We start from the raw sequence: 25,132 nt of genomic DNA, 5'->3' as shown, positions 1-25,132 counted from the left end.
TCAGAAGAGAACACAAATCAGTGTCACCTGCATATTTAAGGCTGTAAGAACTGCTAAACCTTGTTCCAGTTTCATTCAGAGCAACTCCACCATCCTGCTTCCTCTGCTGAAGTGTTAAGGAATGCAAAGCAGGAGTGCTACCTTTTTATCTGCTTCAGACGCCTACATGGAGATTAGAAGTGTTGCTCTGATCTCTCCCAGGTCCATGCCACCATGCTATCTGGAAACCAAAGGCTATATTTGAAGCTAGGGTAAATCAATTGAACCTCTGAAAGGTCAACAGAGCAATGCTAGCTTGTCCAAGGAGAAATTCTCACTGTACCATTCCAGAGATATGAGACTTAAAATACAAGGTTTTTTTCCAACCACTCATTTTACTATAAACATCTTCTATTCTTCTCTGTAGCTTTCTTAGTTCCCTAGACATTCGTGTCAATTTGTTGCTGTATTTTTTTCTCACTCACTGTATATAAAGACAATTTGCCTTCCTGGAAGCCAAAAAATTGGTATCTCTTAACCCTTGCACCAGTCACTTTTTCTAACATAGATTTATTCTGTGGGTCCCAGGCCTAATAAACTTTGGTGGGATCACAAACGATACAGTGAGAATATTTGCTCACAACTTCTTACTCTTAACATTAACAAACAGCAAACTCTTCATTTGTCCTTGTACCAGAAGCCTTCTAAGAGGGTAAGAAGGAGAAATGATCTAACATCTCTCAATGTCCTTGCATACAGGCTTTGAAAGGGCCAGAATTCAAGAGAGGGCTTTGTGGTTTAACTTGTGTGAAGTAAAAAAAATAAAAGAAAATAGTTAGAAAAATAGTTATAAAAAATGAAAATAGGTTTCAATACTTTTCACTGCAAACGCAGAGCATCAAATGCTACATAATTGTATCAGTCAGGGACTGCGAGAATAAAAGAGGACCTTGTACAAAATTTCCCACTCAAAATTTGGGTTTTGGTGGTGAATGTTTTGGTTTGGTTTGTTTTGTTTTTCATATAAATTCAAAGTAAACTGAGAGAGGTTTACCTTGGCTGGTTTTGCTGCATTGGTGTGACTTTGCTAAAAATAGGCAGAGCAAACCAGAGCTCCCTACTCAAGTTTGACCCTGTAATAACAGAAATATACATGACCCTGAGACACTCCTACTTCAAACAGTCTGAGTCAGGGCAGCCTCCCTGACTCATCCAAATTGCTTTTCTCAGTTTGGGTAACTTGGAAACAACTGTGGCATATGTGTCACAGGAGGGGCAGTAAGTGATACTTGTATTAACACCTTCATTTTTGGAAATCTGGTGTGCTTGTCACAGACAGCTAGAGCAAGGAAGGCAAAAAATAAATAAATCAAACTCTGGCTTCTATACAGAGACAGCCATCTCTCCCTGAGTGGGGAAAGTGCCAAGGAACAAATTGCATAGTGTGTACAAAAGGAAAAAAAAACCTCTATCCTGCTGTGTACTTGCACTGGCACATGCTATTAAATGTGTATGCCCTGGGGGAATGCCAACCTACCCCCAGGAAATTCCATCCCATCTTGCAGAGACTCATCGTTTACTACTGAAAGAAAAAAAAAAAATTAGCAGGGGCAGTAAGAGGCTAAGATGAGCAGGTCTAACTTCTGCTGGCCCCAAGTCAAATATGCAAGCAAAGGCTTAAGAGAATTTTCTTCTGATGCCTCTGTGCCAACAATAGATGTGGACAGGACAAATATTTACAGACCTCAAGTGGAGGGAGATTGAATGGGGGGAGCCAGACTCTGCCTGAAGTGCTTATTATAGCAATTAGCCCCTGGTGGCTTCATGGCCCTGCAGTGACTGCTCCCCACAGCCCCAGACAGGACAGAGTGACAGTGACGATGCCACCAGCACAAGATGTTTTTTCACATGTACTGTACCAGGCTGTCCTCCCTTTCCCTGGGGGTGTATTAATAGCAGGGTAGTCATACTGTACAAACAACAGTGTAACCCGAAGGCAAAGCTGTCAGTAGGCTTAAACATACTAAAAACAAACAAAATAATCTTGGAGACCTTGAGGAGGTGTTGACTCTTGTGCTCCACCTGAATGGTCTCTTTCTCCCTTGAGCATCTCTCAGAAGCCATCTCCCCTTTTTATAAATGTCTCTCCTCAATACTGACACATCCTAATACTACAGAAAAATGAGTTACTAAATGGGTGATTTGGCAGAGAGATGTATTTCACTTAATTTTCCTTTGAAAACAGAAAGTAAATATGGTAATACATATGTGTGCATCTGTGTCCCCTCCTCTCTGCTTTTCACTGCACATCTTCCTTAGCTGTCTAGGAATAAGAGTTTCTCTTAATCTGGTTTTTGAACAGTTAAGCACAATGGACCTCTGGAATGATGTGTATATCATATACAATGTGATATCATATACAATGTGATATCTTATACAAACATAATTAAATTCTCTTTTCTCTGTTCCCAGAAACAATGACAATGATATGGAAAAAACAATGGTGGGAACATTTACAGGGGGGTGGGCAGTGCTTGAGAGCAGAACTTTGTCCAAAAGCACCTGCATTAAAAGCAACCAAAGGACTGTTAAAATGGTTCTTTAGTTGGGATAACTATCTAGCTCATTAAATACTTTTCCAGAGCTGATCTTGTCACTCTGCACTTAAAATTGCCATGGATAAATCTGATCTGAAGATCTCTCCAGCTTTGCCTTCCTGAATATTTATGTCTGAAGCCCAAGAACTGCCACTTGTTGATCACTGCAGAATAGACCTTTAGCAACAAGGACCCTGCAATGAATAGCCACATCCTGTAACATCTCTGTGCAGGACTTTAATTCGTTTCAACCATTTAAAAAGAAACTATTCCCCTTCCTCCTACACACCTACGTGTACTAGAATAACTGGCACTGGAGTTAGAGATGCATGGAATAATACAGATTTGTTCTGAAAAAGTAGTTATATAATAAAGAATTAAACATGTCTCTTCAGTAGGAGGTTAAATAATGATATATCTTCAGTTTCTCAGTCACCTTGAGCTATAATACAGGAGTTCCGAGGTCCCACTCATGCCAGGGTTGCAAATGAATAATTTTCTATTTACCTTTTCTCCTAAGAAAATAAAACCAAACCTGTAACCTCACAAACCTCACAAACTGCAGCAATGTGCAGCCTCCAAGACAGAGCAGAAACATTCTTCCTATGTAGCCCTAAGGAGACCCATAAAGCAAACAAAAGCCAATGTCATTACAGATAAAACAGCATTTACCTTGTATGACTCTGACATTTCATTGCAGAATGCAGTTCCTTGCAACTACTCTACAGTGCCCATTATATTCCTTGCTTTCTCTCCCTCTGGCCTCTCCATGCAAGAAATTAGATGGGGATGTCCCAATCAAATGCAGAAGCTAAATCTGTGCTTTTGACTTGGTTGTCATCAGGCTCTCTCAGTCTGCCTAAAGTAAGAGTAAAGAAATAAAAGAAGTGATCATCTGCCCAGCAAGGCCAGTAGTGAGCTCCAGGGTTGGCTCCAGAGCCAAGTTTAGATTCACAAGTTGAGTGAAGCTCCAGTACAAAGCCTGGATGCTGCTCCATGAGTGTTTCATGTGGCATAGACCATGTGCCTGTGTGGCATTGCTACTGCCAAGCCAAACATCAGTGTTCTCGGTCTAATCCTAAAATTCCTTCTTTTCCTTCTGTTTAGAGCTCTGTTTCTGTTCCCTAGTCAGAAATCTCTAAGCAGGAGCTGACCTGTCTGATCCCAGCTGGGGTCTGAGCCAACACAGATTAGCACCAGTGGAGAGCTACAAAGTGATGGCTGGGGCACGTCCAGGTCATGGATGTTTCCTCAGCTCAAACTGCTCTCTCCCTCCTTCATAGCTGTGCATCTTCGACCTAACTCTGTATCTTAGAGAGCTGGCTGTGCTCTGAGATGCTGGGTACTTCCACATCCTGTGCTGGGGTCACCCAGAGGCTGCTCTCTGGATGAGACTTACTCCAGATTCAGAGACCAAAACTCCACGTGCAAACCCAGGCACAGCCCCAGGGACTCCATCTCTCAGTTCCTCTGGCAGATTAATATTCTACTAGGTCCCTCAGAAGGACCAAGTGGGTTCCTGCAGGGCAGTCTGTGGTCCCAGCAGTGGCCCAAACCACCCTCCTGTTCCTGGTCCTTGTCAGCTGCCATGTAGACACAGACTGGGGTGGTCCAGGATGAGAACCAACCAGGATGAGTCCCCAACACAGCAGATCTTCTGCTACAGGCTGAACATGCCATGTCTCCTAAGCCTGTAAATCTCCTGCATATCCATAATAAAAGGTAGCAAAAAGCTTTACTAAATAAACTAATAAGTACTTAAAATCGCAAGCCAAATGGGATGTCCTTCATTTAATGTGGCCAGAAATGTTTAAAAATCTCCTTCCTCTGTGACTCGTGACATCCAAAGCCCAGAAACGCTCTGTGCCTGCTGCAGAACAGCACAAAACCTTCTTTTAATTACAAATCTCTACAAAATGCATATATTAGCCAGATTAAAAATGTCACGCCTACCAGGATGGGGGAATGCAGTATCTGGTTTCACACACACCTTCTGTCATATAAAAATGTTGGTTAAAGATACAAGTTTCTCTCAGTACCTCTGCAATGCTCCTATCACATGTACCAACACATCCATGTCAGAAAACACAACACTAGCTACAAGTGTCATGATATTTTGTCATGACAACACAGCATAAAGGGCAGATATTTGAAGATAACCAGGTGTCTAAAGATGCAGCAGTCATACTGTGGACATTTCAAAGGCATCTGGGCATCTAACTCCTTTGGTTTCAGCTAAGTGATTTTAAATTTTTTTCAACTTTGAATATTTTCTAAGGTTTTGCTGAGACATAGTGTAGTTATCTCAGTTACAGTAATTACCATCATTCCAAAGCCTGAAGTTAGGAAATGGACAGGCAAGTACACTGCTAAGTTTATCATGTCCACAGAGTACAAAACATGTATTTTTATTATCTGCCATGGAGAACACACACTGCATCACAGCAGGCAGCCCTAATTCTGATCTGATGATATTGATAGCATTGTTCTTTGCAGTTTTGGTGCATAGCTATTTTAAGAAATACTGGGTCGTAGCAATATCAGTTAGTATGTGTATAAGTAAGACATTCATCATAATTCATGCTTACATTTTGATAGAGTATTCATAAATACTAATTCTGAGTCAGCTTTGACCTGGCAATCCCCATGGAAGAGACTGAAGTCCTACTTGGCTGAACTTGCTCACATGGCACATTTGTCAGTTTAAACCTAAATTTATTTCTGCCCTTATCAACCTACTATCTCATTATCTCACTATTCACTGACACAAGAAATGATGAATCATGACCACTGGGGTACAGGGAACCAAATATACTAAATAAAATTAATGTCATTACGTCAGTTGTGCACAGCATGATGAAACCCTCCAGTGGGACCTCTTGGAGTTACTGTAACATACATAAAGAATAGTTGTGTGTTCTGTTGTGCTGTGTTGAAAATAAGGATGATTATATACTTCAAGAACAAAACCTGTATCATGATTAGTGCACAGGAAAATCAGGGCTACAGGTGGATTTGCAGGGAAGAGGTATCACTGCTCAAGTTTAACAGAGAAGAGAATTTTAATGCCTTCCACAGAAGTTTTGCTGTGTATTTGGTTTGACCTCTAGGCACTTCCCTTCAAAGTAGGCATAATATTTTTTTTTAAACCAGAACAAAACTATTACAAATTCAAGTGGAAAGCCCAGCACTCACGCCATCATCTGTTATTTCACACCAGCTCTGATGATGCAGGGCTGTGCTGGGGGGGACACGGTGGTGCTCAGGCACAGATTGAAGCCCTTGGCACTGCACAGCCCAGGGACAAGCAGCAATCCCAGGCTCCTGGGGTGTCTGCACAGCCCCCCAGACACCCCGTGGCTCCCTCTACCTCTGCCTGAACCTTTCAGGGCAGTCATACCACAGGTCCTCAAGTGGCCCCATTGTTAGTCCCTAAGCCACCTCCTTTAAAATCAAGGTGAACTTCCCTCCTAGGTCCACATCATATTTTTAGACGGGATCGTTTTATTTTGCAGTCACTCTCTAGAGCATTCTTCCCTGTGCTTTCCAGTGTGGCTATTTTTATGTTTACCATATCCAGACGTCCTTGAGGTACCATGAAAGCACAACCTGTGCAGGCTGTAACGCGACCCAGTCCCGCCGTGTGTGTGACATCCAGAACCGCACAACCACACGCCCTGGCAGTGAGATCACGGAGGAGAACCAGAACCAAGCTGTGCTGCTGCAAACCAGGGCAAAGCTGAAGGTGGGATGGGGCTTCAAATGGCCAACATTACCTCCTGGAAACAGCTGCTGCAGAAACTTTATAAAGTGGGTTTTGCGGAGTAGTCCATCAAAAGAGAATTTTGAGAGAAACACCCAGCAGTGGGATGTCAATTAAATGAGACACAATAACTGCAGAGGGATTTATGCAAGCAGCTTTTGTTACCCTGAACAGCATGCTGACTTGTCAATCTTTCTCAGCTTCAAATATTTCAGTGCATTACAGATCAGGACAGAAAGCCTCCCTTCTCACAGATACTGCTGAACTCGCCAGAGAGCTCTAATAGTCACCTATTTTTACACGATTCACAGAACAGTTCAAATGTTTCTGCCCAGGAATCCCCGCATCAAAGATGGATCTTGAAGTCAAATACCTATCTGTTTTAATGCAACTATTTTGTTTTTTCATATACAATAAGCACTCTAACAAAAACTATATCAACCAAAACAGTGTTAGCCTCTGGTGAAGCATGACTTTGAGTGACATGTGGTATTACTTTCCATAACTGATTACTCATCTTGTTAATCACCTTTTAATATGCTCTAATTACTTTTTAGAGAAGTGACTAATTGTAAGGATGCCCAGTACAAGCTGGTAATCAGAATGAAATTGGATATAAATGGCTCCAGACGTCTGTACCAGGAATTTTTTCATTGTATGGAACATATCCTACAGCATCTTCAGGCTGTCCTCTGATGTCAGAGAGTTCCATCCCTGCCAGAGTGGAACTTTGGTCATTGGTTTGACCATCATAAAACCAAAAAGCTGAAAAAGCAGATAACATTTTGACAGACTCCATTTTGGTTTTCATCCATATTTATACAGAAAAACACATCAAGGGTATGGCCACACAAAAAATGAAATGCAAAAGAAGATAAAGAATTGACATGAATAAACCTAGGGAAGTTCAAGTTAAAATGCTGGTATTCAGGGAGTCGGATTAATTGCTAGTTGGTCCCTAAAAGCTATGAATCCAAGAAAGATCTGAAGCCTCTAGAACTGATCTACATGAGGGAAAGACTACTGAATGTGAATGCAACCAAAGTTTCCAAAGTATATGACAAAACTATTAATTAATGCACTTATATGTCAGAAGTGTTCCATGCAATCTCTTCATCTGAATTTCTACTTTAATGCAGGCTATAGGATCTTCACTAAATAATTCCTGTTTGAATTAGAGCTGATTTAAAGATTTCTTAGAGCGATGAACTGACTGCAATTACTGATTGGTGTTCACTCATAAATCAGTATTTCCAGTTAAAATGTATTTCTTATTTTAGGGTGAACATGTAAAATTTCACTTTCCAGCTATGATATGTCATCTTCATATGCTCTTCCACCTATGACTTTGTAAAGGATTTTCCAGAAACTGAAATGTATTATTGGCTTTGACCATTTTACACATTTACCATTTTACCCTATTACTCTGCATTAATAACCTATGATACAAGACCCTTTATTTAGGATTTATTTGATAATTTTTATCACCCTGATATGTATCTCCGATGATAAAATACCATTTACAGTGGGGCTATTTCCAGCCCATTTTAAGACCCACTGGAAAGTCCCCTGCTCAAAAAGCCAATCTTATATCCACTGGTGTGCTTATTTCCTATCTTTTTTAGCTTCTTACTCAAAGTATCATTAATTCCTTGCAGATCATGATGGAAAACCCTATGGCCCTCAATAATCATTGCCCAGTCACCTGAATACTTACTCCTGGGGAGCTAGCTTGGTAACATTTGCTCTTCATAACCCCAAAATTGCCTGTGAATGTTGGAGAGGTTTTTGGACAATGCCCTTGACAACATTCTTTAACTTTCCACCAGCCCTGAGGTGGTCAGGCAGTGGTAGTAGGTGACTTCTGTATGTCCCTTCCAACTGAAATATTTTATTCTATTACTCTTTTATTCTCTTCTATCCTTTCCTACCCTATCCTAAATTGGGATTTTGCCACTATCACTTACCAAAAACATAGATGAGAGAGACCAACTGAACAAGGTACAATATAACAGAATAAATTTCAGAACTCCAATATTGAGTAAAAACATGGAATCAGAATAAATTTTAAAATGTTTTGAATGCTAGATAAAAAAGCACCCACTTTGACCTGAACTTTTTAACATTATGAACCAAGATCTTTGTACTTCAAGAGCACACACATGCTTGTACCTGTATTAGAGAACTCTAACTCAAACAAATGTAAGAGCAGGAAAATAAATCATAAAACCCCGCACTAATACACCTTAAATATATAAATGCTGAACCCATATTTAAGCTAATACAGTATCATGTTGTACAGGAAACACCCCATGTTTTAAAAATATTTTGTATGCCGATTCCATGGTTTTTCTAAGTTGCCTCCCCAGTTCTTTGGCAAAGAACAGGAAGGAGACCATGCATGAGTTGTGCTGGGTGTCTGACTATAAAAAGGTCCCAACTATCTTCCTCATACTCAGGGACAGTCACAGAGTCTGTTCTCACTTGGCTCAGCCAACAGAGGCATTTCTAAATTAGCAAACCCTGTGTCACATGAAGCAGGGAAAGAAAGGTTCAGCAAAACAGTTTGGTGACTTTCAGATCTAAGCCATGAATTATTTTTTTTGGAGGGGGACAGAGGGATGGGAAGTAAGCAGATCAGCTGGTGTGGCAGTGCCACGGTTTCTTCACCCTGCTAGGGTCTGTGATGTCCAAGCTGTTGCCATTCCTTGATGAGGAACAAAAGCAATTTCAATGAATCCTGCTCAGTGACAGGTTTATGCAAGTCATGCTCACAGGTTACCTTGGCTAGTGACACGGATTTATTTTCTGATAAGAAGCTAATTATCAAGGCTTGAAATGTGCAAACACTCAGCAGAAGGGCAACTGCACTTCCTTTAAACAAAGTCATGTTCAGTGCATTAACAAAGCCATTAATGACAATAATACCTTCCCCAGGTACAGCCCCCTTGTCTGCCTACTCAGGGTAAAGTTCTCTCATTGTGAACCATAATCTCAGTCCAGGAATAATTTTCCACCCACCCACTAAACAACTGTAAGATTCAAGCAGGAAATTTTCTTTTTCCTTTTTTTGTGGGGGAGGGGACAGGAAAAAAAAATCCAACAAATTTATTCTGAGATCACTTATATGAGCAAATAATGGCACCCCTAGATAGTCCCCACCACAACAGCAATGAATATGTGAGTCCTGCTAAAAGAGAACTTTGTCCCAGGACATTATTGCAATCCAGAGATTGAGAGTGTGCTATGTGAGGGCCCCTGAAGGGTACATGAATGGCAAGTTTGATAGGTCAGAAATGTGAGAAGGAAACAGAAATAAATATTCCCTCTCATTACCACAGGCAAATCTCTCTTCTCTGCAACCACCTTAGCACCTTGGTTCCCCACACCACTGCAGATCTCCCAACCTGCAGCAGTGCTGGATGATAAGCACTGTAGCTGCTCATTCCATCACCCTGCATTTCCATCCTGCTGCCCTTCACAACCTTCTTCCCTCATTCCTCAACTTGTTTTTCACTCATTCAAGATTTTCAGCCCAGTTTACAGTGCAGCCACGACAAAAATTCTGTGTGCGGGATGGAGAGGTGCAAAGGGAGGAGAAAATAGGTGGGGATTTTTCCTGCACCCACTGTTTCAGCCCTATCTGTTCACATCTGGCACCTTTAGTGCCTGTAAGAGGAAGCTGTGCTGCAGAACAAGAAACATTTTGAAATGCAGGCTGCATTCACGTGTTCTTTTGGATATATTAACACTTCACTGCTTCACCCTCTGAGGATGCAGTCAGTAAACAAGTCCCATCATACCATGTACTGCTCAGCAGCTGCATGGCGAGTATCACTGCAAGCTAATAAAACTTGCATATGACTAAACAGACTAGAAAACTCCTCTAAAGAGTCTATTACAACCTCCTGAAGTATTGAAGAAAAACTAGAGGAAGAAGTATGCTCCCACATGTAGTAAGAGAGTAACAGGAGGATGTGGTGGGAAGCCATGTCAAGGATTTACATTCATTCATTCTTTCACTCATTGTGCTGCAGAACAATGTCCAGTTTCTCTTAGACGGCTCCATGACAAACTCAGAGAACACTTCACACTTGCCAGGCTTTTATCAGCTGACACCCTCTTGGCCTCTATTGTACATCAGTTTCTCAAGGGAAAAAGAAGAGCTAAGATAACTACTGCCCTAATACCCCCACTTTTTCAACACAGCTGCTTGTCTGCAAAATGCACAGAGGTGTTCAAAATCTAATACAAATGTGGCAAGCACTGGAAACTGGGAGCTATTCTTACCTTCTAGAAACACCTTCTATAAACCCTCTACAAACACAATGGCTAACCATGCCCCTTTCTGCCTAATACAGCTCTCATCATTTAAATCCTTTACAGCCTACGAATAGGCCAGTCCTACAGTGACAGACTGAATCACAGAATGATTGCAGGCTGTAAAACTCCACTACAGTATTTTGCAGTCAATGTATCTTCCTACACCTGTGCAGGGAAAAATCCTAGCCCTAGATTTCACTTCTTTTTCTGCAAGGCAAACCATTTCTCAGCTCTCCATTACCTTGGGTGCCTGTGTTCATAGCTACAAGCTCTCTCCAGTCCAGCCTCCTTAACTTGGTATCATTTTCCCAAAGGCTTTAGAAACTTTAGAAACTTTTGCATCTGAAGAGGAGCTCTGCATGTGCTGTGACAGTAGGTCTTAAGAAAGCTCTTCAGAAATGGCTCTGCAGTTTTAGTGAATCAATGGATTTGGTTACTTTCCTGAAATATAGTGAATCTGTTACAACCAAATCCCCTATTATTCTTTACAGCAGGGGAGGACTGAGCCCTTAATCTGTTTACAATGATTATATAACCAGGCAAATCAGGATTGGTTAGAGAAAGACAGAAAACCCAATAAAAAATCAAAGTACTTGGTGATTTTCCACCATTCATGTTAATTTGAATAGTTTGTTCTCAAAAGCTAAATCCTTCTGAGGTCTGGGTGAAAAAAAGAAACAGCTCTTACACAGAGTTGATACAGCCTAGTGGTAAATGTAATAGATAAGGACTTCAAAAGCACAGGAATTTCTACCCCTAGCTTTATCAGAAGCTGATGTGTTCCCTGCTGAATTTCCTTGTCTTTTAAATGGGAGTAAACAATGCTTTTCCCTTTCAAAGATATTTATGAATGAGGGGTGAAGCTCTTTGCTCAGATTCAACTTTAAAAGCTGTCCCTAGCTTGATCCCCCAAGGGGATCCATGCTGGCAGCATCATTAGATTGTACCAACCCTGAATTTGCATTTGACTCACAAGCATTTAAAACTCCTACACTCCCAGGAACCTGAATAAATGTTGAAAAGGAGATGAGCTATATAACAGGTTTCTCACAGATGAAGTTAGGGTGGCAGAGGTAAGGATCATTTTTAATGAGGCACTGCCATCCTGACCCAGTGTGCTTCCAACACTTCTTACAGCCACAGGCTCTGAAGTCCCTCCCCACTGTTCAGATCCAGAAGGTCATGATTTTTGAGTTCCAGCCAGGAAAAGGTAGGACACAGCCAAACAGGCTCAACCCATGTCAGGTGATAGCCCTCAGCTGTGCTGTGCAGAAATTCTGCTGACTGACCTCAGGAAGAGCTGTGAACCTCTCCTTGCTATTTCTTTGACTGGAGACAGGGTGCAAATGACAGCAGAAGAAAATTCAAAGCAGAGTAGAGAATGAAAGCTATTGTTGGGGCTGTCTGTGCACTCCAAAAACAGCCCCAGCAGAGTGGGACAGATGCAGTTGTAGCTTTTCCAGAGTTGCTGCCAGCTGGTCAGCTGGGAAATGGAGGGTGCAAGGGGCAGAACATCTCCTGGTCTGGTCAGTGGACAGAGATGCTTCCAGGGAGTGACCCAAAAACCAAGCCAAGGTCAGGTGTTTCAGCATGACACTGCAGGAAAGATCATTCCTCTCCATGAATGACAGGTGTCACAGACAAGCGTCACTTTGTCCCCATGGTTAACATAAATCTTTGTTATTACAGTTCCAACTTCCTCCAGAGAAATGGGGAACAGTTGCAGAATGAGGGAAGCTTTCATGTTGCTCTGTTTTTAGTCTGTAATGTCAGTGTGTGGATAGTGATGATGTACAGAGGTACTGCAAACCCCTAATGATGCTCCTAAGGTGTCTGCAAGTGTGTAGCACAGTGAGTCCATGTAGTATAATTTTCAAGCAAGAAAGGGCAACAGCAAGGTCAGACCAGAATAACTTCCTAAGAAGAAAAAATAATTTTGCCTTACAGTGAAATTGGGTATAAACCACATGAGACCAATTCAACTGAAGATAAGTCTGAGCTGTTAATTTGAGACTGATAACTTTGAATACTGCCACAAATTTTGTTTAATGTACAATACTTTAGCTATGACCAATATGACTAAGTTGATGGCCTTTTATGATGGAATGACAGCACCAATGGATAAGGGAAGAACAACTGCTGTCCTGTGTCTTGACTTCTGTAAGACCTTTGACACAAAGGTCTCCTGGATTGGAGAGCTATGGATTTGATGGATGGACTATTTGATGAATAAGGAATTGGATGGATACAGATGGCCACATTCAAAGAGTTGCAATCAATGGCATCCTGTCCAAATGGCTATCAGTAATCAGTGGTGTTCCTTACGGGTCCATACTGGGACTGGTTCTTTTCAGTATCTTTAATAGTGACATAGACAGTGGGGTTGAGGACACACACAGCAAGGCTGCAGATGACACCAAGCTGAGTGAGGCTTCACTTGAGAGAAGGGATGCCATCTGGAGGGACCTTGGCAGGCTTGAGGAAGAGGCCCATGTAAACCTCATGAAGTTCAACAAGGGTCAAGACAATGGTGAATTAATGGACTGAGAGCAGTCTTAAAGAGAAAGACTTGGTGGTAGTGGTGGATAAAAAATTTGATTTAATGCAACAATGTGCACTCCCAGCCCAGAAATCCAACCGTATCCTGGGCCACATCAAAAGAAGTGTGGCCATCAGGCTGAGGAAGGTGATTCTCCCTGTCTATTCTGCTCCTCTGAGATCCCAGCTGGAGCAGGGCATCCAGTTCTGGGGTTCTCAATACAAGAAAGATAAGGACCTCCAGAGGAGGATCACAAAATAGTTAGAGGGCTGGAACACTTCTCCTTTGAAGAGGGATGAGAAAGTTAGTGAATATGTTCAACCCAGAGAAGAGAAGGCTCCAGGGAGACCTTGTTGCTGCCTTTCAACATACAAGGGAATCTCATAAGAAAGATGAAGAGAAATATTTTACTGAGGCCTGCAGTGACAGGACAAGGGGAGATGGTTTAATGCCAGCAGAGGGCAAGTTTAGGTTGAATATAAGGAGAAATTCTTTACAATGAGGAAGGTAAGACACTGGAACAGGTCGTCTGGAGAAACTGTGGATGCCCCATCATTGGAAGTGTTCAAGGTCAGGCTGGATGGACCTTTGAGTAACCAGATGTAGTGGAAGATATCCCTGTCCATGGCAAGGGGGTTGCAACTGGATGATCTTTAAAGCTACTTCCCAACCCAAACTATTCTGTGATTCCATGATGTTGGCACGAGCCTGTGAATTTCAGTCTCAGGTCCCCCAGCTTCAAGATAAGATTTCTGGGACAGGCTTTTCCACCAAAATTCCAGCTTTCACACCAATAAAATTTACTTCAACTATTCAGGATTAAACTTGTACATTTTACTCTGGAAATGGCAACACTTCATGGTGATGCCTTGGGAACTTGTCCATTGTGTGACTCATCTTCCATGTTCTTTGTAGTGCCTTAGCTATGGACAGATTTCACCTTCTAAAGCACAAGGCCCTCCTTTCTTCCTGGAAATCCCTGCTTATAACATAAACAGAAATTTACCCACAGAGAATAATGATAAGTTAAGTTCCCATAACTACAATTCCTGTATAGTACTATAGTGTAATTTCCAAACACTTGTTTAGTGGATTGGTTTTTGTTTTCTCCTAGTGCAGGGTAAAGCTGCTACTTTTAATGTTCTAACAACATTATTGTCAACTGGCTTGGAAGTATCACGTTATCACTTTGGTAATTTAAAACTGGACAGAACCAATGCATCACAGATTGCACTGTTTGTAGCAATCATAGATTGGAAAGTAAACTAATAAATGTTAGGTCCTTTCTTCTCTCCAGGAGGAAATCACCCTTAGTGAACTAAGATTTTCAACTTCTCACTGGGAACAGAATAAAAGAAGAAATTTTGCTAAATCAAGATAGTCACATGATTAAATGTGCAAAGGGAAGTGATTTAGAGCTGCACGAATCAACTAAGAACCAACAGCTATGCAGGATTAGATGGAAAAGATCTGGAAGGGGAAACCAGACTTGGGATACCATAATCAGAGACAGAGCAAGAGCTGCAAATCAAATGTGCCTTACAACTGCTGCTGTAACACTGAATCTTAGAAGACCCTGGATGCTGGATGGGAGACAAGGGACTTCACTGCCTGTCTGGATGTGTCTCCTGCTGCCTCAGCTACGAAGATCCCCTGGCTCTGCTTGACCACCCCATGGCTACAACATCTAAGCTCCCTTCCACCAAGTGATGCACAAGGGAGTACAAATTCCTATAGCCAGCAGTCTTGTGAAAAAAAAAAACAAAACAAACCAGAAACAAAACCAACAAACATAAAATAAATAACTAAGATTTACAATGCCCTGAAGTAACTAAAGCTAAATAACCTATCTCAACAGTGAGATGCCACTCCCCATGTAAAGCTCCTCACAGTGTATGAGCTCCTTGGCATGGTTCCCCCCCAGGGATCTCCCACAAACATCACTGCAGCACTGGGACCAACCCATGGAGCTCTGAGGATCAGCAGCTTGCAGAGATCTCTGGCCACACAGCACCTGAAATGTCACTGCTGTGCCTGCTGCAGAGAGGTGACATCTCAGGCTGCTGAGTTAAGAAAATTATAGTCCTTCTCCAAACCCTGGTAGCTGAGTTACCTGATTTAGGAACTGCATTAACTCTTTATCTAATCAACATATCTGTATCCAAAGGCTAATTAGGTAGCCTAAGGTAACTAAGCTCTCAATTCAGACATCTTCATTAGGTAAATACAGTGATACCAGTTCTATTTTGTCAAATAAAGGAGACAAGCCTGTCACTGGTGCCAGCTGAGAGTTTCTCATTCAGCTGATGTAGTAACCATTTGTACATTTTTCACTAACAAATACTATTCACTGCACAAGGCAGCCCCAGTTTCAGCAGCTGTTTCAGCAATTCTTTGATTTTGGGGGATATAAATTATTAGCAAACTACGTCAGTCTTGCGAGGACCTGGAATTCTAATGATCAGGAATTGATGCCTTTTGATGTCCTTTCATATACGTGTAAGATGTAAGTAGGCAAAGTGGCACACTGGGATCATTGAAAATAAGTTTCAAGAGGACCCAGCAAAAATACTTTGTTTAAAGCCAGCAATCTAACTTTCTAAAAGATGGCAGTGTTTTGGATCAATTCTGAGCTCTTAAAACTTGATGAACAGTCTATTGGTTCTCTGACATTTACATAATCTGCTTTTTGAACCCTTATTTGGTATCTTGAAATCCACTTCTTCAGGGCTTCTGTGAGGTAGGAGTAGGAGGTTTAATTACATGCTAGCAGTTTCATTTTCATGCACAATAGGAAGGGAGCATGATGCTACAGTCCCTCTGTGAAAGGAAATCCTGCAGAGGTTAGGAGGTGCTTCAAAATCAATGCTAGGAGTCACCAAATCATTCAGCACATTTCATGCTGACAGAAAAGTCTCTGTCAGGAGAGAAAGTGCCCGTGTATGTTATCTTGAAAAAAATCTCTTCATAATCTTCTCACTCCTGAAGAAAGAAGCTCATCCTGTCTTCCTCCTAACTGGATGTATGACAGCATTTACAGGCAGCCCTCAAGTCTTCTGTTTTTTTGCACAATGTGCATTAGCAGCTGTTCCCTAGGGACCACCCTTAAGTAGAGAGACTTCCAAGTCTTGGTCAAACCACGGCCAATAAGGATGCTGTTGGATAATTTCAAGCTCCTTTTCTGTTTCCCTCACCCACATTAAATAGCATCTAATACCACAAGTAATGTCAGGGAAACTGATGGGCACACCAGGCAGCAATGCAGCATTCAGTGCTGAGGAGGAGCAACTAGGAAACTTGAGGTTACAGCTTATAATGCTGACCCTTTGCCCATCAGGCTATAATCTGGTGTTCAATTTACACTCATTAATTCAGCTGCTGAAGCTGCTACGTTTCTTCCTACAAATCTCTGACCATTTTTTATTCATAAAATCACTTTTTCACGTCAATAGCCTCTTCTTGTAGAGTCTCACAGTACTTGTGTTAGTTTCATGAGAATTTTCAGAGGCACAGCCCCCTTTTCTTTCAAATTTAAAACATGAAAGAGCAAGTAGTATACTTGAAATAAGTCACTAAGCTGGCAGCAAAATGTGTAGGAGAAATCCCTTCTCAAAGTTTTGCTTCTGAACTCTGATCATCATCAGACTGAAGTCAAAGCAAAAAATTTTCAGAGGCAACCAAGCTACATTAAACAAACAAAGATAAGAATTTCACTCCTTATTTTGAATTTTAAGACTTGCAAATAATTTCTGAAGGGCAGCAAAAGACCATGCTCTTCATTGAGAACTAAAACTGCTTTTTGCAGGTTTTTTTGCAGTTATGATTCACCAAAGAAAAAGGACACTTGTAAGTGCTTAGTTGCCACCAAGATCTCTGCAGAAGTAAAAGGTTTTCATCCTTTCAAACCAGGGCAATTTGAAGAGATTATTTTCAGTAAAAAAAATACAGAAAATTGGTAGGCCCCGGAAGATGGACAGACATCACACATGCCTGTTATAATACCTTAGGAAAATGCTTGATTTAACAATTAAGTTCTTTCTAGGTAAGCAAGATTTAGCTAGCTGTAATTCAAGGCTCAATTATAATGTCTGTTACAATACAATTCTTATTAAAAATAACTAATAGTGTTTACTATCATATTCCAAACCCAGCTAGACATGTGCCTGTAGGCAAAGAATTTTGCTTAAGTTCCTTACTTACTTCAACCTCCTCCTCAAGATAAAACACACAGGTCCTACTGAAGTGGTGAAGATGTTTCTGAAAGCAGGGTCAGAAAAATAACATATTGTTGTACTCACCTGGCACAAAGTGCTCTCTCAAGAAGCTTATGTATAAAGCCTTATAGATATTGAGGCACAGGACAGTCTACAAAGTTATTCTGAATTTCCACTCGTTTTTTTGAGAGCAAAGCAGGACAAATCTCTGGCTATTACTACATATGCTTAGGACTGGGTTGATTCTGATCCAAGACAAACAGGGAGATCTGTTTCTCTTTTGGAAAGAGTTATTGCAAGGGCACTGCATTATATTTGTGTTGCATTAAATGGAAAATGCTTTTTAGAGTCATGATAAATCAAACGTTTTATAAATTACTGTTAATCTGCACTTAGGCAGTATACTTTTGTTACAGAAAAGGTATATTAAAAAAATAAAGCAGCTTTCAGTTTCACAGACACAACCATAACTCCCAACACTCCATTACTGCCAAAGCTAAAGAAACAGCATAAAGTAATGCTGGTAACATACAGGAAAAGAAGACCATATGAATTTGTCCCCAGATCACTACAAAAAGAACAAATAATCATTTGTTGTTGTTTAAATAAAGACCTGCTTCCTAAAACTGAATGAATTTGTACAGTTCAGCTAAAATAAATGCAGCTGTATTCCTTGACTTTAATAGTGAATTTCACTTTAAACGCTTAAAAAAAAAATTAAAATCAACTTCTCAGTACTGAAATATTGGAGAGGGAGGTGCTGATCTCTTCTCCATCAGATCCAGTGACAGGATGCATGAGAACAGTTTAAAGCTGCACCAGGGGAGATTCAGACTGGACATTAGGAAGATTCTCTTTACTGAGAAGGTGGCCAAACACTGGAACAGGCTTCCAGAGAGGTGATTGATGCCCCAAGCCTGACAGTGGCCAGTGCCCTTAATAACAGGCTTTAAATTTTGGTCAGCCCTTAACTAGTCAGGCAGTTGGACTAGATGATCATTGTAGGTCCCTTCCAATGGAAATATTCTGTTCTGTTCTATTCTATTCTATTTCATTCTGTTCTTCTCAGAATGCAGGTTTTACCCCACAGTCTCTAGATACAGCATTCACAACCTCAGCAAAAGAGTTTGGTTTTTTTAGGCATTTCAGACTGCAAGTCCTGTTTTACATCACCATCAGAAATCTTTGAAAATTCTGCACTTCTAATTCCTGTTGCCAGAGTCAATGAATTTAAATCACAGGAAACAAAGCTGCAGAAAATGCCTCAGCTCTGTTGATAAGCTCCAGGACTAATGACATTGTAATCTGTTTACTTGTATTACTATCAGTACTTTATTGTAACCTGAGGACCCAATCAAGATGAGGACACCACTATGTTAGGCATGAAGAAGGAGGCAGTTCATATCCCAAATTGCTTATGATCTATCCACATGAGGCAGACAAAGAACAACTATCATTTTGTAGATGAAAAACAGAAGGAGCAAGCAGACTGCCAGAAGCTTGCAGAAGCTTTCTCAATGAAATATCTGACAAAAAATATGATATAAACCGTTGATGCTAGAAATGCACTCCAGTGCCAGCGTGCTACCTTATCTATCAATCCCTTCAATTTAATATTGTGTCAGGTAACTTCTGAGCCACAAAATAGATGACATGATAATTAAAAATTTGCATTTGTTATACTTCTTAACAAAGAGAAAACATATGAGAACCTGACCACATTCTTCCATTATGCACTAATGGCACTCAGTTTATGTTTTGTCAAAGTCCTCCCATCTCATCTTCTGCAATAATCTCGGAGCATCTATTTGTGTACTTAACTCAGGCTGTGCAAAGCCTGAAAAATTAGCAGGTGATTTACAGTTCCAAAGTTAGGCACTAAGGTGTCTAATGTAGTCAGAAAGAGCAGTTAGGTACTTCTGAAGGGTAATCCAAAAATCCTGAGCTAATCGTAAAGCAGCCAAGAAGTACTCCATAGGGAAAATAAAAATCCAATCACACTAAAAAGTTCTTTTTAAACTGTCCCCAGTGAGGCTGCACCTTGCCTCCAGCTGACACTGGAACTTGGTCTGTTTGGGAATAACACCACAAAGTCTGCTCCTGAGATTACACATCTAGTGGAACAGTGAGAGAAAGAGGCAAAAGTGCCACATGTAACAGCTGAATAGCTGGAGCTCTGACAGCAGACGTGTAAAACATGATCACAGTTCTCCTTCATCTTGAGAAAATCCCAATTCTCCAGAACATGTGTCTTTGTATTGCACACAGAAGTCCAGAGAGGACCAAAGACTGGTACCCTAGGCATGTGGCAGAACTTTAGAGTTCTGTCTTCTCATCCTCCAAGATGTTAAGATTCATGAATTTACAAGGTAGGGATTCAGCAGGGTAGTTTCTAGTCTGATGACTAGAAACATTACACCTAAGTGTCTTAATTTTTCCTCACTCACATTTTTGGTGACAAGACATCTCTCTGGACAACTCTGTAACTTAGCCACCCAACTCCTAAAGCAGGACTCATTGGAGCATGGTGAGGATAAGCACCAAGTACAGTGATGCCTAATAAAATCACATCAGTAGAAAAAGAAGTTATGGTGTATCTATATAAAATAGTTCTAAATTAAAGCTTAACATTCATATGTTATCTTACACGCACGCTTTACAGACCACTGGGAAAAAAACCCCAGAACTTTATCCACTAGTCATGGGCTTCCTTTAAAAATATGACCTCTAAAGACTGCTTAGACATTGCAAGAGCACTGGGACTGTGTCAATGAGCTTTTTCTGGTACCTGTTTTGACCTGGGAGTTAGAGAGGTTGCATAGCACCAACAGCAAGACACATGGAAGAAGTACAGTTTACCCTGGAGATTGATTTAATGAGTTTTCATAAAGACTTTTAAGTCAGACAGCTTATGATAGTCAACTAAGACAGTCCCTAATATCAACAGGAGTATGCAGCATCTTCTTATCTTTCCACATTTACCATCCACACTTTCTCTGAAGTTAGGGAGCTTTGTGGGAGCCACCAGTCTCATTTTTTTTTTTGCCTGTTTCAGTTCTGACATTTAGCTTTATCTTGAACTAACTGGGGGTGGGAGGTGGTAATTTTATTTCATATAAACTTCTTAAGCTGAAACTGGAACAGAAACATATCTTTCAGCATCTTCATGAAAATAGCTTCAAAACATCTATTTTCAGATCTAAGTTACAGAGGAATGTCTATAAAAGCTGAGACTGACATGGGAGACCCATGTGTTTAACTTCCTCTAACTCAAACTAGAAATCCTCATCAAATCAAAATACTCTGAATATGCAAATACATAGGAACTTAAACCCAGCCATCCCATACAACAAGCAAGTACATTCCTGTACAACCTTCTGAAGAGTGATATTATTGAAGCTTTATAAAAAAGCTTCTAGAAAATACAAATATACTTACTTCATTAATTATGTTTACTGGAAAATGTTCACACATTGCTCCAGCAACAGAAGCAAATACAAAACTGAGAGAAAGCAACAATTACCAACTTTCCAATAGTACTGAGCACCAGAGAAAACATCACCTCACAGATCTAGGCCCAGATCAGTAGCTGCCAATCCTCAACTCCTGTAGGGTTTGCCTTCTTAAGGAAAGCACCACATAAAATGGAAGTTCTTGATGTGAACATCCCAGCTGGGGACTCAGACTACAGAGGTCTTTGCATTTTTTTGACACTTTACCTAACTGTATCTGAACTATAACGTCACAAACTGATTTAAAGGACATTTTTCCTCTGCACAAAGGTGCAGCAAACAGCTGGGTTAAGCAACTTGCTGCTTAAGTTTCAGACAAGTCCATAAAGCAGGTGTTAAATAGACCTTGTATTGATCTCTTCAATCTGGAATGAATTTTACAGCCAATACATAAGCACATGCTTTTAAGATATATACAACCATTAGTTCTCTGTATCGAGACAGAGCCTGGAAAAATATGAACCCACCACTTTCACTGTCCTGTGCTTGATTTAATTACTGAGTACACTGGCTTAAAAAATCAAGTCCACAGCTTCATCTGTTAACCACTAAACACTGAGAGGCATCCATGTCCAGATACTGTAGTCTGAACCACTCAGCTAGAAGTGAAATATTCAGGACTCCCACCAGAATATAATCAGTTGGATTGTGAGTGCCAGAACAAAGCAAAAAACACAACACATACATCTGAAATGGCAAATCAGCCTTGAATGCAAGGCAGATGGTATTAAGGGAAGATTTAGAACATGCCTTACCTGTGTAGTGCACCACACATGTCTGACCCTTCTTTGGAAATGTCCGTCCTGTTAAAATTATAAAAGGACAATCTTTTACTTTTGCTTATTAACCTGAGTGGCAAGTTGATCTTTCCAGAGGAAAATGCAGACTGAGATTTGTATTTACTACGCTTCACGAAGTCACTAATATGCAAGCTAGGAATGGGTATGGTTTAGGGTAGAAGGTCTCAGTTTGGTTCCTATTTAGCTGTTAGACAAAATAATATTTTCCCTGTATTTGTGGGCATTATATATGCATTTACATTCTGCACGTTCAAAAGGACTGTCAAAAATTCAAGCATTATAACCTTACAATTCTCAGAATGTTTTTGTTATGTTTTTGTTATATTTTTTCAAATAGTATAAGTTTTAAGTTGTGAAAAAAATTCCATTTGTATTCACATTTCTAGTGCCTTTTACTCATGACAGCTTTAACAAGGGCATCTTTAATTAGACAGACAGGGTGTTTTTTTTAAATCACATACTAAGGTAGTTTAATTTTGTAGCATCAGGTAAGAGTAAAGCAGTGATCCACTGAGTTCTTGCAAGAGCCTCCTTAAGTTTTAATACTGAAAGAAGACTTAAATTCTTTTCCTGTCACTGGAAAATGAAATTACCCTTTCCATTTAACCTGTCCTAGGTACTGCCAAAGGCACCAAAAGCCAGGGGAAGATTTTCCAGGCTCAATAAGGTGTCAGTGGCATATTAAAACTGCCAACCTTGATTTCTCATGTAATGATGGCCAGGGGAGGGCACAGGCTCAGAAGAACTTACAAGTATGAATGAGACCAATCATTAAGGAACATCCTTGACAGGAAGCTAGAAACTGGGGATTAAAACAGAAACTGAGGTGCATATCTTAGTTGGCTTTTTGATCCCATTAGTCTTAATTAACATGATAAGTTATGCATTACAGGGTGCATGGCAGGGTATAAAGCATCAAGGAACACACAAGCTATGTACTTGGGGTTTATATGCCAAAACCACCACTTGGGGTTTATATGCCCTCCAGTAAATGACAGGAGGGCAGGTTAATATGAAGAACCAAGACTCATAACATGAAATTCAGAAAATGATGCTTCCAAGTGTCATTTGAACAGCCTTGTTTACCACCCTGTATTTGGCTGCAATTCCTCCAGCTGTGGATTGCACAAAGAACACTACAAGAGGTATCCAGTCAGGGTATACTCCAAAGTGAGATTCATATAATTTAATTGTAGCCATCTGAAACACAGGCAACCATCACATGCCAGTTTCCTGAGCTTCCTCTATTGACAGTGGAAAATTAGCAGTGCTTTGGACACCCATTTTACCTAGAGGGAGGCAAGATGAATTAATCTCTGCAGATGACTACAGAAAAACAAAACAAAACAAAACAGAAGACTGCTCTAGACTAGCCACCTAACCTGAGAAAAGTTACACAAGATTAATCCTGCCCTTGGTAAAACAGGTATTATTCACATGATGTGCTATTATACAGACACCTGAGGAGGACCAGATCTTACTGACACACACTCTGCTGCTTAACACTGGCAAAGTCAGTGAATCTATATAAATTCACATCAAAGCTGGATTAAAAGCAGAGATTCTCAAGACCACTGACTAGCTGTGGTCTGGTTTTAAAACAGTGTTTAAAGTCATCTGATTTTGATTAAGACTTGCAACCAGGAGAACTAATCCATATACCCTTATTTGGAATAGTGCATTGCTTACAAAGACAGCCTTGATATATTTAATAGCTAGACAGCACAATTATGAGGTTAAGTTCCACCCTTCTTCCTACTCTCAACCCAGCACCATTACTTATCCCCACACAAGTATTCTGCTTTTACATCTCTGAAAACAAGAGAAAAATTTGATCTCCACAGCTAAACAGCACAGGGGGAGAAACCAATTTAAAAGGAAACACTAAGAAAGAAAACAAAAAAAGAAAAGTTACACTGAGATCGACTTGAACAAATTATTTACGGTTGTGTATCAGCCAAGGATGAATCTGGCCTATTATATAGATACATATAGATATATACGGTGGTTAGATATTACGTGCTTTAAAAAAAAACGAAAGAAACACCAAACCAACTCCAAACTCCTATGAAATGATATCATAATGCCACAGAGGAGCAGAACACAAACCGACTCGGAAACGAGAGCCTGCACCAAGCAGGGGTTATCAGTGACCACCCGGTCTGCACCCCAGCCCTCACCAGCACGGTACCGGGAGGGTCAGGCGGCCCGACCGAACCCGCTGTCCCGCGGGAGGGATGCTGGCACCGGTGGCCTCGGCGGGGGTGGCCGCGGAACCGGGGAAAGTTTGCGGGAGGGTTCGCTGCCCGCCCCACCGCTGCCCCCCTCGCCCGCCCGGCTGCAGGGCGCTGGGGTTTGTGCAGCTGTCAGCGGATGCCAGAGAAAAATCCCCAGCCCCCTCGCCGCCCCTGCTGCTGCTGTTGATGCTGCTGATGCTGCTGCCGCCACCCGGGGAGCCGCCGCCTTCTCCCCCCGCCGCCGGCGGGACCCCAGGAGGCCGTCTGGCCCCGTTAGCCCTTCCAACCCCGGGGGCAGGTGCCTGCGGGGATCGGGGTGCGGGGATCGGGGACGGCCGTGCCTCCCCCTCCTGCACCCCGGAGCTCCGCGCTCCCTCCTCTGCCCGGATCGGCGGCTTCCCCCCCACCCCCGATCTCGGAGCCGCCGGTTCGGGTCAGCGGTGGAAGCCGGGAGCCCCCGCCCCAGTTGCCGCAGGGCTGCTCCCGCCACGGTCCCGTACCGTCTCCCGGAGAGATGGTCTCGATCTCCACCCCCATGGCGGCACCGGCGCGGCTCAGTTCGGTTCGGTTCAGCGTCTCTCGCCTCGGCTCTCTCGCCTCGGCCTCGCTCCCCGGCGCGGCCGGACCCCCAGTGCAGGCATCCCCCTCCCTGCCCGGCTGACAGGGGCCTCCCCAGCTGCCCGTCAGCCGCCTGCAGCCAATGCGGGGCCGGGGCGGGGAGGCCGCCGAGGGGAGGGGAAGGGTCCGCCCGCCCCAACCCGGGGCGCCCGGAGGCCGCCGAGGCTCAGAGGCACCCGGCGGCTTCGGGTCCGCCCTCCGGCATCACCCCCCCCAGCCCCCGCCTCCTGCCCCGGCCGTGCGGGCGGTGCTGCTGCTGCCCTCCCCCGGGCAGGGAGCGCTTTAGCGGGCTGGTGGCTCTGGCTCCGGGGAGTCTTTTCCCCGGGGTTCTGCCTCCGTTTCCCTCCCACAGTGGCCGCCGCGGATCCTGAGGGGCCGGGAGGGCTCAGGGAGTGAGCGGGATTTGAGCTCCCCTTGGGGAACCGGGCAGCGCGATCCTAAAACCATCGGAGGGGTCAGGATGCAGGTGTGAGGGCCAGCGGTCGTTTGACATGAAAAAGGCAAAGGGTCATGGGTGCAGGTTACTCCTGGGGAGGTCACCATTGGACAC

At 42.2% G+C, this 25,132-nt stretch overlaps 1 protein-coding gene across 1 annotated transcript in view; it reads right to left on the bottom strand.

The window, feature by feature from the left end:
* Positions 1-24,618, bottom strand: part of FKBP1B (FKBP prolyl isomerase 1B) — a 40,618-nt gene extending 16,000 nt beyond the window's left edge. The window contains exons 1-2 of the mRNA XM_030447389.1: positions 24,465-24,618; positions 21,683-21,730 (exon numbers count right to left, since the gene is read on the bottom strand). Of these exons, the coding sequence (XP_030303249.1) occupies positions 21,683-21,730; positions 24,465-24,501 (85 nt within the window). The 5' untranslated portion in view covers positions 24,502-24,618. The remainder of the gene's footprint in view (positions 1-21,682; positions 21,731-24,464) is intronic.
* Between the last annotated feature and the right edge of the window lie 514 nt (positions 24,619-25,132).

This window comes from Calypte anna, chromosome 3 (genome assembly GCF_003957555.1).
Source record: "Calypte anna isolate BGI_N300 chromosome 3, bCalAnn1_v1.p, whole genome shotgun sequence".
Classification (NCBI taxonomy): Eukaryota; Metazoa; Chordata; class Aves; order Apodiformes; family Trochilidae; genus Calypte; species Calypte anna.
The sequence above is the reverse complement of the archived record's forward strand: the minus strand, read 5'-3'. Positions and strand labels throughout refer to the sequence as shown.